Here is a 15,768-nt window from a genome sequence, read left to right on the forward strand (position 1 = left end):
TTGTTTTTTGTAGCATGGGTAATTATTAGAGAAGGATGGGATAGGATTTCCGCCCCCCCTCCTTCCCCCACATATTTCAAGAAAAATCTCTTTAATTGAAACAATTATTTTTCATTGAGAAAACGCGTTGATGAAACATTTTGACTGGCTCTAGAAGTTTTAAAAATTTTGTAGTGACTTAGAAAAGGAAGCAAAAATGCAGTTGGTTCGGTGAATGTATGTCCAGTTAGCATTGCCAGCCAAACTAACACATTCTTTTAAATCTTTTAGGAAGTGATGAGAAATCTTGTTAAGCGATACGTTGCCGCAATGATAAGAGATGCCAAAACTGAAGAAGGACTCACAGAAGAGAATTTTAAGGTGACTATTTTCATGCTTATCAATGTAATAATAAAATGTCAAATGACTACAGAGCATCAAACAAATAATCATGCAATTGCCATTCACTTACAGCACAGTCTGTGTGGCCTGCCTGACCACATGCATTCGTTTTGCACACAAAATATTGTTCCTTTTTGTTCTTTCCAGTACAATCTCTTTAGACTTTCACAGCTGTTAAATTAATAAAGAATTATGGGCAGCATAGCCTAATGATTGATGTCAAATGACCTGTGTTCTATTCATGGGTATCCCAACGGATTATTAGGTTAGCTTGGGTCAATCATTTAAACATTTTGGACCAGGCTCTTTCCAGTGGAAGAAACAGACAGCTTAACTGGCTAGCTGGGAACCTTCTCTGAGTAGGAGAATCCCAAAGTGGGGTAGAGCTTGTGTGATTGACCAGACTGATAGAGCAACATGGAAATACTTCCACATCTAAGAAAATTAGCTCTTCTGTCATGGAGTGCAGGGCTGGATAGAAGAGCCAGAGTACACACCAGACTGTTAGGTTAGCTGAGGACTCACTTTATCCTTCAATATAACAGCACTGAGATAGTTTACAGTAGAACTAAGAATAAGTTTATTAACAAAGAACAGAGATTTAAGTGATACTAAGTGAGAGAAAAAGAGAGGTATGGTTACAATCTAAACAAAAGTAAGTACACTTTCTAGTGACTAAAACTCAATTCTAGCAACTTATGTTTTTGCCGAAAACAGTCTGTCACTTACAGCAAGTTATCAGAAGCTCCTGCCCTTCAGGCCAGGGGAATCAAACTTTCACAGGCTCAGAGGATGCTATTCCTTATGTCCCCTAAGTGAAGGATAACCAGAATGTCTTTTTTTCTCCCCATATCTTTTCCAAAGTCCATTGTCTTTGTCTCAAAAGCCCGGCAGGCTTACTTGGGTTGCAGACGCAAAACTCTGGAGAGTTCACTAAGTGCTTTCTTCAATTGCTTGTTTGATTGCTTGGTTTACCTTATATGTAAATGTACTTCCACTGTCCTGCCAATAATCAAGCTAGTCAGACAGAGGAATCCACACTCTTGGGTCTAGAGCAGGCCTGATTTGTACACTGCCTCTGAAACACATTTTAAGAACACATTTCCAACACACATACATAACTCTTTGTATACATCCTGTTCATACATCACACAAGGATTTTGGGATCAGTGTGTCATCAGTTTACATGTGATACCTTACATGATACCTCTTAGATACATGTTATGACAACAATGTGTTGGGGGTTATGTGTATGAGGGCTAATATGATGCTGGCAGTTAAGTGCTAAAGTGAGGAAAGATCATTTGATGATGACCTGATCTTGAAAGTGTGATGAGTTTATACTGGTCCTGGTTCTCGAACTGTGGACTTCAGAAGAAATGATGTTCTTAGTGTCACTGGGTGGCAAACTACAAAATTCAGCTATTAAAACTTGCTAAACCAAAAGGCTGGAAGCTTCTTTAAATTACCCAGTCATCCTGTGTCTGTAAATGTTGGCAGTTGGCACTGAGGGGCTCTTAGGGTCACAGACTCCCCTTCCTTTTTTTAAAATCAAATATTAAATTCAGCTGATCTTGATGAAGCTAATGGGAGAGAGGATGGCCTCACCCACCACACTTCTTAGGTTCAATACTGTGCCTTTCCACTCTCACAGACTATCCCCAGTTCACCCACTAGCACCACTTCCTGAACTCCCAAATCCTTAAAATACATAGTTCCTGGGGCCATCCACCTGGAAGCTAGTGCACCTTGTAAAGTGTAATAACATTCGGTGGTTTAAGGAATAGCAGTGAAAATACTTTGCCTATACAGGAGTAGCACAGTCTAGTGAGCCAGACATAGGTATGGGAGGTAAGACAGCCAGAGTTCTCATTGTAGCACTGCTAGTGATTTAGACAAGGGGTCATGGACACTTTACGCAAGCTCTCAGGCTTTCCTCTGGGAAGTATTAATATTTGCTTCTCCACCTTCCGTGGGAATTATGAGGACTGATCTGAAGCATTCGCAAAGCACTTAGAAGATGTCAGAGAAAAATAAAAATTAACAACTATAATACTATATATTTACAAATGAACACATTTGCTAAAACATTCAGGTGTTGTTCTTTATTACAAAGAGAAACCAAACAAAACCAAAACAGATTCCCAAGTTTTAAATGCTTCCTATATCTTCCTAACTTTTTAGGAGTTAAAGCAAGATATTTCCAGCTTTCGTTTTGAAGTCCTGGGTTTGTTGAAAGGAAACAGACTTTCTAATTTGCAAACTTCAAAAATCAACAAAGAAGCCTCTTCTTTGTTAGAGACTGATGAAAACTGTGAGAGTGGAGGAAAGGAGAAAGTAAAGAAAAAGAACTTCAGCCTTTTTGATATAACTACACTGATTCATCCAAGATCAGCTGCTATAGCCTCTGAACCACATAACTTAAGCAATGGAGCTGCACTGATGGTGTCTGAGCCCATAAAGGAGAAACAAAAAAGGGTGAACTTTGTAACAGACATAAAAAGCTTTGGATTATTTCATAGACGATCAAAAACAAGCTCCCTGGAACTGAGTGGAAATAAAATATACTCTGTGTCTGAAGAAGTTTCACAACAACAGGGGGATGAACAATGCGAGAAAACTACTGAACTGGAAGGGGAAAAAATGGTCATGAACTGTGAATTAAGTGTCCAAGGTCTCAATGAAAAGTGCATGCTAACAAACAATAAGCAAACCGACAGTGAGACTTTGGATTCACAGCACGAGGAGAATGATTGTGCTGTGGAAGCCGAGAAGACAGAGGTGCAGGACTCAGACCCCCCTACACCAGAGGATTTGCTGGACAAGAAGTTGGACATTACCAGGGACTCGGAGATGAACGAAGAGACAGTTGTTCAGGATGATTATGTAACAACGAGGTTGTGATGCGAGTGGGAGTGAGCATATACAAATATATATATTTTGCATAGTGCTTTTTTGGGCAGGATGTTTTAAAAGTTATATTAGAAAGTATAGAATTACACTTTATAGTATTCAACAACCATGGCACATGAACTTGTAACATAATTAGGTGAAGGAAAGACAATAGAGGAACCTTCTGTTTTGTAGCCTGCTTTAGCTTTCACAATTTGTTTTACATTTTTTTAATAAATGGAAGCATCTTGTATTCTTGTACTGTTGCAATAACCCACAGAAACTTTTTAGCTATCTTTTTTCAATTAAAACAAATGCAATTTCTCTCATATGATAGTTGACTCCTATGATAAATATTTTTCTATGCAAATAAAAAGTAGCTTAATCTTGTAAGCCTTTACTTAACTTTTTTAGTTCCTTAAAGATAATGGGCAGCATAATAATCCATAAGCAGTTTCTGTCAATACAATTATTTAAATGGGTAGAAATTTGATTTGCTTCAAATGTTATGGAAATAAATTAAAACATAATATATCATTTATTTATTGAAAGAGTGTTAATAACTGTACATTATGAATAATTTTCCTATTTGGTTATTTAATTATACTTCCCTGTCTCCCACATAGTTATGACCCTACTGATGACATTGTTACAATTTAATTTGCAAAAAAAATGGGTTGTATAAAATGTTTCCTTTCTTATAGTAAACAAAATGTTTATGGCTTGCTACAATTTTATGACTGTTTATTCCGAAAGCAATCACAATCAGTACCAGCTATTATTTCTCCAAACATCTGCTTTTTCCAAATGTGGGCACACTATGCACTTCAGTATACAATTGCTCATTAGCTTCTGCCTTCATATTACAACTGCATTTGATAAGAGCAAGATTACTTCAGAAAAAATCCTCCTAAATATTAGAAAAATATGACAATCTGCAAGGAATATTTGAAAGGCAAACCTAACAGAGGTTTTCTGGATCATCACAGAGTTTTGGGGAACCTAATGGATGATTTTATACAAAAATACATAGACATTCAAATGTATAATAGAAGCCTGATAGTATTTTTCATAAATGACAAGTGATTTATTGTCTTAGTCAAAATGAGTATTTTTAAAATTAAACAGTATGTTTCTTTTTAATCGGTGACTGGTGTCCTATATTATTAAGATAGAATAAATATAAAAATGTATACTACAAACTACAGAAAGGCCCATGGAAACTTTTGAATATGCCACAATAAGGTAGCCATTCCATCCTTAAATTCAACTTGTTGTGGTAGGTTTTACAGTTTATATTGTCCTGTGTTTGGGGATCCCAGAACACAGAATTACCTTATATACTGGATCCCAGGAAGTACATAACAAAGGTGGAATTAACCATGGATGTCACCTTTTCCATGTTTTTGAGAGCTGAGCAGAAACCAAATGTTTACAGACACATTTTGAAAAGCTCCTAAGTTGCCCCTACAACATGTAAGTGCTCTTGCATGTGGAAAACAGGTAACCGTGAGCTCATGTGAGTTTTGCATGTAAATACTGGATTTGAATATTCTCTCCTTTCAAAAGTGACAAAGAGTTTTGTGGCACCTTATAGACTAACAGATGTAAGCTTTCGTGGGTGAATACCCAATTCATCAGACGCATGCTCCAATACATCTGTTAGTCTATAAGGTGCCACAGGACTCTGTCACTTTTTACAGATCCAGACTAACATGACTACCCCTCTGATACTCTCCTTTAAAAATATACCTCACAGAATAGATTCTATATATGTGTCCTTAGTTTCTTTTGATTTTTAGGCTCGCTATACAACAGTTCACAGATTGATATTGTTATCCCATGATGTGGCAGCAGCTACCATATGCTCAGTTGGTATTATGTCTCTTCAAAAAATATTGCCTTCTAATACTTCTACTGTACAAACTCATTATCCAAATCAAACGTCCAAATGTTCTATTCATTTCAATAGGACTTTGAAAAGTAGAAATAATTGCTAGTGCAAATTATATGGTCTGATACAGCTGTATAAACATTCTACAAAATGCTACTTTTACCACAGGAGGCCCTTTAGCAGCAGCCATCTTCTTCACACTGAGCTAGACTACAGCCAGAACTCTGAAAGGCACCTCCTTTTCTTTGGTGCTTCAGATCAAAGGAACCCCACTCATGGCCCATTGAGCTAGGCGCTGTACAAACACAGAACAAAAAGATGGTTCCTGTCCCAATGAGCTTACAACTGGAACCACAATAATAATAATCTAGGCTTCCACAGTTGTTCGTGCTTTTGACTTCTGCCATGCAATGATTTCCAAGCAGGAGTAAGCTCCAATGATGGAACTTGTTGTTTTCTTTGGCTACCCTTATTAGTACTCAACTTGGTAGAAATAACTATTTTTTCCTCTTCCACCAGGGATCAAAACTGTAGTCCCTGAGTACAGCTCCCATTATCATTAATACAGTAGGACCAGCCAAAAAGAACAGAAAAATAAACCACCCTGAAAAGCATTAGCCTGTAACTCTGCACTATGCAGACAGACTGGCCCCAACACTGTCCTTGCTGCCGTGTTCCTGATCCCCCTCTAATGTGGCTCACGCTGGGAAAGCCTGTGGCTGGGAGGCTTGCTGCAGCACTAGTTGCCTTGGCTATGGTATCATGAAGGAGCAAAACCATGTGTTACACAGAGCAGGAGCCACAGATCAGCAGCCAGTCTGCACTTTGTGGTCCCGGAAAACAAAGTCAGATTTTAAATCACTACCATCATGTGCTGAATGACTCCCACCCTATCTCTTTATTTGGGGCATTCAGCTGAAGTTTGACATTCTTTTTTTTTTTTTTTACATTTGGAGGTCAAGGTTAAACAAGAAATCCTGCAAATACCTTCCTAACCAGTTATAAGACAAACCCTATAATTGGGGAGCAAATAATTCCGAGGGAATCTGGTACCTTGGCTATAACTATGGACAGATGCAGAATGTGTGAAAGTGCAGATACTACAAAATTTCTGATCTTTCTAAAACTTTCTCTTTGGCAACATCTTTGCCTAAGGGCCTGGGAAGCCTTCCCACGCAGACACACGATACCACAGCCAGGGACTAGGTCATTAGACCTTTGCTTCAAATTCTACCATATTTGGGCAGTAAGGTGAAAAACCCATTTCCTTTCTGTATCCCAGCTGAATAAATAACTATGGTCTGAAAGAGAATGTGTGGAGGGGGCGGGGTAGTGTAGGAGTAGGGGAGGTTACAAAGGTCAGAGCTGAGTCACACAATATGAAATGAAGGAAATCAGGCAATACATTTGTCTGATCCAGTTCTTGGCATTTGCTTGCACAATACAGTATGTAGCATTTTCTTCTCATTTCGATGCAGTGATCACAGAGACATATTAGGTCATCTAATTTTGTAAAGGGGAAAACTAAACAGCTATAAGCTAAACGTGTAATCTAGTCCACCTCCTTTTCCATGGAATGTTCCCTGCAATGCCTCGTGAAAGCTGGTTTTATTAACAAAAAGTAATTTAATTGTGACACTACAAGAGCATCAGCCTAAGAGTTTGCCCTCTCCTGGCTCCTCTTAGGGTTCCTTTCCCCAGCCTAAGTCTTCCCCTTGCTCTTGGCTGCCTCTAGGGTGCCATTATCCAAGACCTGTCTGCTCCAGAGCCTACTTTTTGAGTCATAGAGGTACTCCCAACTCTTTTATATTCAGGGTGAAGTCTAATGCACATCATGTGACTCTATAAATGAGCAATAATTAACCTGAATGTCCCTCCAAGGTTCCAATGCTAACTCACTTGGCGGGGCAAAAGGAGATATCCCCTGATATGCCCTAACCATTGTATTGTATAGTTTGATCTTTCCATTGTACATGAAACCAACCCAAGTTGTAATCAGGGTAAGGGAACCAGGTGTCTAAAATACCTGAGGATGTGGGTCTAAATGACCAATTTGGTCAAGTGTTTTACCATAGCTTACTTGGGGGGGCAGGGATGGGATATTTATCAGAGCTGCATATAATATATACCTATCTCATAGAACTAGAAGGGACCCTGAAAGGTCATTGAGTCCAACCCCCTGCCTTCACTAGCAGGACCAAGTACTGATTTTGCCCCAGATTTTCCTAAACGGCCCCCTCAAGGATTGAGTTCACAATCCTGGGTTTAGCAGGCTAATGTTCAAACCACTGAGCTATCTCTCCCACCTCATATTTTCAACACTACTTCACAGTGCAGAATGCTGTGGAATGAGAAAGTATGACATGTCCAAACTGTCTTCATTCCATATAACCTGCCTCAGAAAAAGCCTCCATAGATTTTGGCCTAGGACAATCTCAAACCAAGATCCATTGACACAATGCAGCCAAGAGGATCTGAGCACCGGCATTGCCATCAGTCATGTGTTTTGGATAGAAACTGATTCCATCACCAGAGTAGCAATAAGATGGACACCTGAAGGCAAGCAAAAATGAGGCTGCCCAAAAACAACATGGTGAAGAGCTGTGGAAGTCGACCTGAAAAACCTGGGGCGCAGCTGGGGAACCATTGAAAGACTTGCCAGAAACAGACAAGAGAGCAGGAGCTTTGTCACTCCCCTAAACATCAGAGGCATCATAGGAACATGATGATGATGATTTAGGGGGAGGGTAATATTTTCCCATCTGATGCACAGGCCCCCAGATGTTTATTTTTGTTTTAAACTGAGGAAGACTGTTCATTCATGGTCACAACAATGGGAGATGGATCAGGCCTTAAATGTTTCTTTTACTTGTCATCTATTCCTCCCATATTTGTAGCTTTCTATTGTAAATACTGTCTCTTTAAACAAATATGTTCAGTATTGCATTTTAGGAGCATCAGAGTTTTATTTGCAATCACAACAGATGGAGTGTTCAAGATGTAGCAGTGCTTTGCATTTCAGCCTCAGGGAAGAGTTGAGCTTCCAAAGAGGGTATGATCACTAATGTACCCTGCTCAGGAAATTAGTAATACAATCTCGCTCAGACAGAACTCATGGGATATTATCTCACGGCATGAATTCAGTATGGTCAATTCATAAAAGCTTATATTTTATTTTGAATTATTTAATTTGATTTAAAAGAACAGGAAGAGCACTACTAGATTTGTCTCTTGTGATCAACTTAAAACAACATGGAATACAAAATTATTTTATGCTTTTTTCAGTCAGGCAATAAAAGCCATGTTAACTAATATGGATAAAACTGTCCTCTCTGAAAATTATGATCTAAACTTCTGCAGCAGAAAGACTTTTTTTCCCAGTCTTTCCTTGATAACTGATAGAAAAGCTTTAAAGCTTCAAATGCAATATCTGAAGGTTTTCCAGACCTAGGTTTTCCAGGTTTTAGTGCAATAATGCCTTTAGCATATTTAAAAACATTCAACTGACTTTATTTAAACCTAATGGACAGCCTACTTGGCTTCTGAAATATAATCCAAGGAGAGCAGCAGAGAATCCTGTGGCACCTTATAGACTAACAGACGTTTTGGAGCTTGAGCTTTCGTGGGTGAATACCCACTTCGTCAGACGCAGACATCCTGCGTCTGACGAAGTGGGTATTCACCCACGAAAGCTCACGCTCCAAAACATCTGTTAGTCTATAAGGTGCCACAGGATTCTCTGCTGCTTTTACAGATCCAGATTAACACGGCTACCCCTCTGATACTTGAATCCAAGGAGAGTAAGTATTGGTATCTTTAATACACAGAACAGTACAATAAACCAGCCTGGATAAAAGTTTAATCATTTTTGTAAATTACACATCATATACTAGCAAAGAGATGTATATGAAGCCATTGTTAAGTAAAGTAGAGGTAAGTAAGCATGGACAATATATGTGTGGTAAAGTTGGCCAGGAACTCGGTTTCATCAGAAAATACCAATTAGTTGACCCAAAATGTGTCATGGAAACATCTCTGGTTTGACAAACTTATACTGAATAATTGGCAGAGTTCTGATGGAAACCTGCCTGGTTTCCCGGTGGGCTAATAGGCAGCCTATACTTTCAGGGTCCATGACTCTGGGACAGCCCTGCCATACAGACTGCCCTAAGGCTGGGAATTCTGGGCTTCCACGTATTTGCAGCTCCTGTGCAGCCCCACTATGAGGACTGCCCTAGGACTACGGACCCCAGGACTTCTAGGGTCTGCAGCACTGGGGCAGTCTGCATAGTGGGGCTTCCAGAGCTCCTGGAGTCAAGTTCCTGAAAGCACCAGGAGCCCGAGCTCTGCCTGAAGCTTGGCTTCCAGATCCACAGTAGGGAGCCTGAAAGCCCTGGGAATCCCAGAGCTTCCAGACTACCAGGCTAGCTGGCTCATAGTCTGCCTGAATAGCTGTGGTGAAACTTGTATCATGATCAGTGGAACTGGAGTCAGAGGTCCAATGTTACCTGGAGGGACTATTATTGACAGGACACCAGTAAAACAGGGAACGCCTGGAGTTAGGTTGGAAGCAGCATAGCCATGTGGACAGAGCACTACAAAGGATTTAATAAAGTTCCACTTGTTCAGCTTAACTGGCATTCAGTTTCACTTTGTGACTGAAACGTGGTGGCAACATCTGACCTGTGCATTCTCTGCAGTGCAAAAGCTGGCAGCATGATCCATGAAACTTGGCCTGAAGCCCACTGAATCCCAAATTTTTGCGGACAGAAACCTAGCCCAATGATGTACCTGGTGAAAGCTGCATACTGGCCTGGACATGCAGGAAGACAACAGCATAAAAGTAAAACTGTTACTCTCTCTTATTGGGGAACAAGGCAAAGACATCTGCAGCACTCTGAAGCTCATCACTGCCACAAGTATCACAGCACTTTTCGGAGGCCTGAGGACTTACTGCTCCCCAAGGCAGAATGCGTGACACAGGTTTTTCACTAGAGACCAATCCAAAGGGGAGGGGATAGAACCCTATGTTACTGCCTCAGTCAGACTGGCAGCTACATGATATTTTGGGGACTTGACAGACTCCCTAATTCATGACAAAATAGTCTGTAACTTGGGATCACCACCTGTGGGAGCAGTTGCTCTGTGAAGGCAATCTTACACTAATAGATGCTTAGAAATTGCATGTGCAGCAGAAACCTCAAGAGAAAGGATAAGAGCCCTGGGAGGCACAATATCCACAGAAGAACAGGAATCAGGGCAACAGCAAAGGAGAGCAGGTGGCCAGGGTTACATACTCATAGTGAGATTCATTTACTGTGGGAGACCTCATGACTGGGTAAAGGAGATGTGTCCCACACCAGGACAGAATTGAAAGCAATTTGGCAAGTTAAACTTTTAGCTGTGTGTGCAAGGTCAGTGCAAAGATTTGTAATAAAAAATAAATATAAAGTGAGCACTGTCAGTCAGCATGCTAAGCGCGTGTCTGGGGCGGCAAGCCACGGGGAGGCGCTCTGCCGGTCGCCGAGAGGGCAGCAGGCAGGTTGCCTTCGGTGGCATGCCTGTGGAGGGTCTGCTGGTCCTGCGGCTTCGGTGGGCCTCCCGCAGGCGTGCCATGGGACCGGGGACCTCCTGCAGGCAAGCCGCCAAAGGCAGCCTGCCTGCCATTCTTGGGGCGGCAAAATACCTAGAGCCGCCCCTGGCAGCACCCAGAGAAAGGGGCACTGGGGTGCTGGGAGGGACACAGGGGCCAGAGGACAGACATATCACTGGCCTGCAGAGGGCGCTCTGGAGCTGGAACAAGCTGATTCCTGGAAGTCAACAGTAGGAGGTGCTGCAAGGGTGAGTCCGCTCTTCTACATTGCCTCATTACATAAGGATTTTATGCACACATGCCTCACACCTGGGCATTAACAGCTGTCTTATACAGGCACAAGAGTATGTTTACTGGTTGGGAATAAGTACATAACTATAGTTCTTTACAAATGGGTTCGTACACCTGCTGGTTGTGTGCTAATCTCCAGCAGAAAGAGACACTCTTAACACATGAGCTGCCTTCCCAACCACGGGACAAAGGTGGGACTGGACTGACTTACTTTCAAGGAAAAACAGTACTTTATTATAGGGGACTACTGTTCAACATTTTGAGAGCTTGATGCCCTGCCTGATGCAAGAAACAATCAGTGTTTGGCAAACAGAAGGCCCACTTTGTGAGATGTGGCATTCCAGACACTATATTCACTGACAATTGTCCTCATTTATCTTGGCAGGATTCAAGGAATTTGTACACAAATGGAAATTTGACCACTACACCTCCTCCCTGCTATATCCACAGAGTAATGGTAAGGTGAAATCTGCTGTGAAAACAGCTTAGAGGCTGTTACAAAAGGCTGTGTCTTGAGGTTGTGACCCTTTGTTAGCTTTTTTGCCACACAGGATTACCCAATACAAGGGATGCCAAACCAGTGCAGGCACTGAGGGGACAAAGGGCCAAAACTCTGCTGCTAATGAGGAGAACTTTTGTAGCCAGAATGGAAACATTGGGAAGAGGAGGTAGCCAACAATCAGTGAAAGCAAGCATTAGAGTACAAGAAGTCAGCCAAGAACCCACCAGCCCCAGAGACAGTTTTGTTAATCAGGTTCACATGTTTAATCCTGTCTTAGGAGAGATTCAGGAGACTCTGTTTTCACAGGAATGTGATGTTGCAGGTTGTGAAGTCTCCATGTAAGTTTCCCAAATGAATACACAGCAATCGGATATGCATGGGTGGAAGCCCCCATTGATTTCAGCAGAGACTCTACACAAGCATAAGCATCTGCCCACATGGTCCAGGCTCTGGACCTGTGTGGGAGAACCTGATTATCATTTTTGAATAAAGTCTTAATGTGTCACTCTTGCACTATATAGGGGTGAACACCCTTCCTACATTGGGGAAAGGCAGAGGATGAGCCACATCTCACTATTCACTAGATCTTCTCTCTTCTGTGGATCAAACGAAAACCCCAGACCAAACACCCTCAAACTTTTGAAAATTTGGATCCAGATTCAAATTGTGCGGTAGGCCCAGTTCCCATATGAACACAGGCATGTTCACTGAAGAACATGCACGTTAGGAAAAAGTTTTCATTATCTGTGGGAGAGGGTCGGTTTGTTTGTTTCCCTATTTTGCTCTGCGTAAATATCCTATAAAAACTGAAGTATTCCCACATACTTGTACCCTGAAGCCAATGAAAAGAAAACCAGATGTATGACTCTGAGCCAAGGCTTGCCCATCAGCGAGCAATGAACTACACAACAAAAAGAGGCTGCTTACAGAAAAATTATTAGCCTCCCCACTAATGTTCTGAAAAAGAGAGAGAGGAAAGCTGTTATGTGGAATGGAAAGAAGCAATTACTGTCCTCATTTTTCCTGGGAAATTCATTTCCCCTATAAAGATAGTAATAGAATCTCATCTGAAATATTCTCATTACTAAAACTTTGGAATCTTACATTTGGTGTGTTAATTTGATCAGCTATGAAACTACATCAGTTGTGGAGATAGTATAACATCATTGACTTACATCGCCAGACTGAGTGGAAGTGACACGTTACACCTTGAGCTGACACTTTTCATACTTGAGTGTGGTTCACTTAGTTCCCTTTACTCTGTTTCTGGCTCACTGCGAAAAACAGAGGCAGTTGTAATACAAGACGGTAATCTTCACTTTGATTCTGACACTATCGTGTAGTGTCGCTGCATGTCTAAACTCAGGCCATGCCTCACTCTGGTGGTAGCTGGATCTCATTGGAAGATGGAGTGATTGCTGCATAGCGTTTGTTTGTATGACTTTTTAAGATAACGTGGCACTTTAATTGCTTTCGGATTGAAAGACTGTATAGATTTGAGATACTAGTACTAATTACTACTCCTACTACACCTGCAGCACCCTACTGTTGACCACAATTGAGCAGGGAAGTCAAATGTTAAGTGGTCCATATTTTTGGCGACTGTGGTTTCAGGATTCCATTCAAATAAGTTCCTCCTGCAGTTGCAGTTAAATCACTAACATTTATAGAAGTATATTATAAATATATCATGTACAAGCATCTGATTCTGCCTTCTTGTTCCTTTCTCTTGTATGTCTCTATTTAATAATTCCTCATTTCTTCTTTCCATGTTGAGTTCACTCCTCCCCTCCCACATGTACTTTGTCTTTTTATTCCCCATATCCTTTTCCTGTTCCTACATCTCTACTTTTATTGAAATGTTTCCTTTGTTCCTTCCCATCCCCTGCCCTCTCTTCACTTCCATGCAGTCTGGTCACTTTTCACCCATCCCTTCCGAATCAGTCCCTCTGTTCATTCATCCCCAATGTATTGCTCAGAAATACATCAGACCTTCTTCCTATATTCTCGCCTTCCTATCCATTTACCCCATGTGCACCATGTAGATGAAGAGGGCAGATTTTTATCTTCTCCTGCTGTCTCGATGAGGCAAATATTGCAGGGAACCGTGCAATCTTTCGTTTTCTCCCTCACTCCTTGAGAATCAGTAGCAGCTGGTAGGAAAACGTCCCCCTGTGCGTGCACGAATACACACACACACATACACAAAATCTAGTCTCCCCTGATTTTGCATAGACCTTCATGGTAGTTGACTTCTTTGTCAAGTGAAGCCTGAACATGATACATGTGCCACCACATTTAATAGCACTCAACAGTTTAAAACAAGAAGTGAATAACACCATAGCCAATAGAAACTGCAGGTGGAATTTAGACTGGCAGAATATCATTTAGCTCCAATCAATTTGTCTAGGACACTGAGCATGACTCTCCTACTCATGCAGAAAGTGCCATCTGATCATTAATGATGATATGTGATTTGGACTTGGGTTTCATTTTCATGTCCTATCTGGGTCTTGATTTATACTAAACTTCATATTCATGCTGGTGCTTTTAAAGCCAGTGCAAGAAGGAAGCTGACATGAAGATAGATGGCAAAGAGTATTGTAAGTTTTCCCAGATACTTACTTGGAATATGTTAACAGACCTTGTTTGTCTTTTATTTAAGTGAAAATGATTATTAAAAATCATTTGAACTGAAAGGCACAGCCTTCTTTAGTCTCATACTTTGTTTATTGGCTTTGAAACAGAAGTTCTCAGTTTTCAACATTTTCCCAGACTGATTTCTTCCCTTACAGTCCTTGGGAATAAGGGATATATATGGGAATAGTCTCTGCTATTAGTCATGTTTTCTTTGTTAATAGTGACCTTATGATCTTTGTTTATTTTTCCATTAAGCTATTCTTGTTTGTTTAGGATGTGCAATTGAGCGTGTTTCAACATAGTGAACTTGAGTGTGTTTTTGAGATCCAAATGTTTTGCATAATGTTTATCATCTCTTTTTACATGAGATCTTTGAATAATAGCAACAGAGGAAGAATTAATATGTCCTTTATCTTACCATGTTGTTCATAGCCTGGTTGATTGAGTACATTATGGAAAGTGAAATGTCTAAGTGACTAAATCTGCATGGGCCTGATCCTGTGTGGTGCTATTCACACAGATTCCCAGCTGCTGTAAAGAGGCATAGCTCAATTGAAGTCCCTGGAACTTCATCATTTTACACTAGCTGAGGATCTGGCCCAGTAGAAGTAGAGGGCGCTCAACAGCTCTCAGAACCAATCCCCAAATAAAAAGAAATTCTTTTTCACCCTTTGTGACGTTATTGATATAAACTGGAACTATATAGAACATGGGTTGCAACCAAGGTTCTGTAGTGGCACCAAATTCTATGTAAAGGGGGTCATATAAGGTGTCTAAGACCAGGTTACGGGTTACTGGTTATGATTATGCTGTCTGTATGTCTGTATCATTTTTGTAGTTGAAGTTATGAATATCATTGTGGATAGTTCTTTGAAAACATCCACTCAGAGTGCAGTGGCAGTGAAAAAAGCTAACAGAATGTTGGGAATCACTAAGAAAGAGAGAGATAAGAAGACAGAAAATATCATATTGCCTCTATATAAATCCATGGTACGCCCACATCTTGAATACTATGTGCAGATGTGGTTGCCTCATCTCAAAAAAGATATATTGGAATTGGAAAAGGTTCAGTAAAAGGCAACAAAAATGATTAGGGGTATGGAACGGCTGTCGTATGAGGAGAGATTAATACGACTGGGACTTTGCAGCTTGGACTAAGGGGGAATATGATAGAGGTCTATAAAATCATGACTGATGTGGAAAAAGTAAATAAGGGAGTGTTATTTACTCCTTCTCATAACATAAGAACTAGGGATCACCAAATGAAATTAATAGGCAGCAGGTTTAAAACTAACAGAAGGAAATATTTCTTCACACTAAAGCAAAGATAGCTCAAGTAACAAGAGCAGCGTAGCTGCAGTGGCATGGGTGGTGGCACAGGCTAGCTTTGCAAACATGGGGGGGAGGGATAGCTCAGTGATATGAGCATTAGCCGGCTAAACCCATGGTTGTGAGTTCAATCCTTGAGGGGGGTCACTTAGGGATCAGGGCAAAAAATTGGTCCTGCTAGTAAAGACAGGGGGCTGGACTCAATGATCTTTCAAGGCCCATTCCAGCTCTAGGAGATTGGTATAC

The 15,768-nt window shown here is 40.9% G+C and overlaps 1 protein-coding gene across 1 annotated transcript in view; it reads left to right on the forward strand.

Moving 5' to 3' along the window:
* TRPC4 (transient receptor potential cation channel subfamily C member 4) overlaps positions 1–4,326 on the forward strand; it is a 141,599-nt gene extending 137,273 nt beyond the window's left edge. The window contains exons 10-11 of the mRNA XM_032778548.2: positions 271–360; positions 2,566–4,326. Coding sequence (XP_032634439.2) covers positions 271–360; positions 2,566–3,285 — 810 coding nt within the window. The 3' untranslated portion in view covers positions 3,286–4,326. The remainder of the gene's footprint in view (positions 1–270; positions 361–2,565) is intronic.
* The last annotated feature ends 11,442 nt before the right edge of the window (positions 4,327–15,768 follow it).

The sequence above is a fragment of the Chelonoidis abingdonii genome, chromosome 1 (genome assembly GCF_003597395.2).
Source record: "Chelonoidis abingdonii isolate Lonesome George chromosome 1, CheloAbing_2.0, whole genome shotgun sequence".
Lineage (NCBI taxonomy): Eukaryota > Metazoa > Chordata > Testudines > Testudinidae > Chelonoidis > Chelonoidis abingdonii.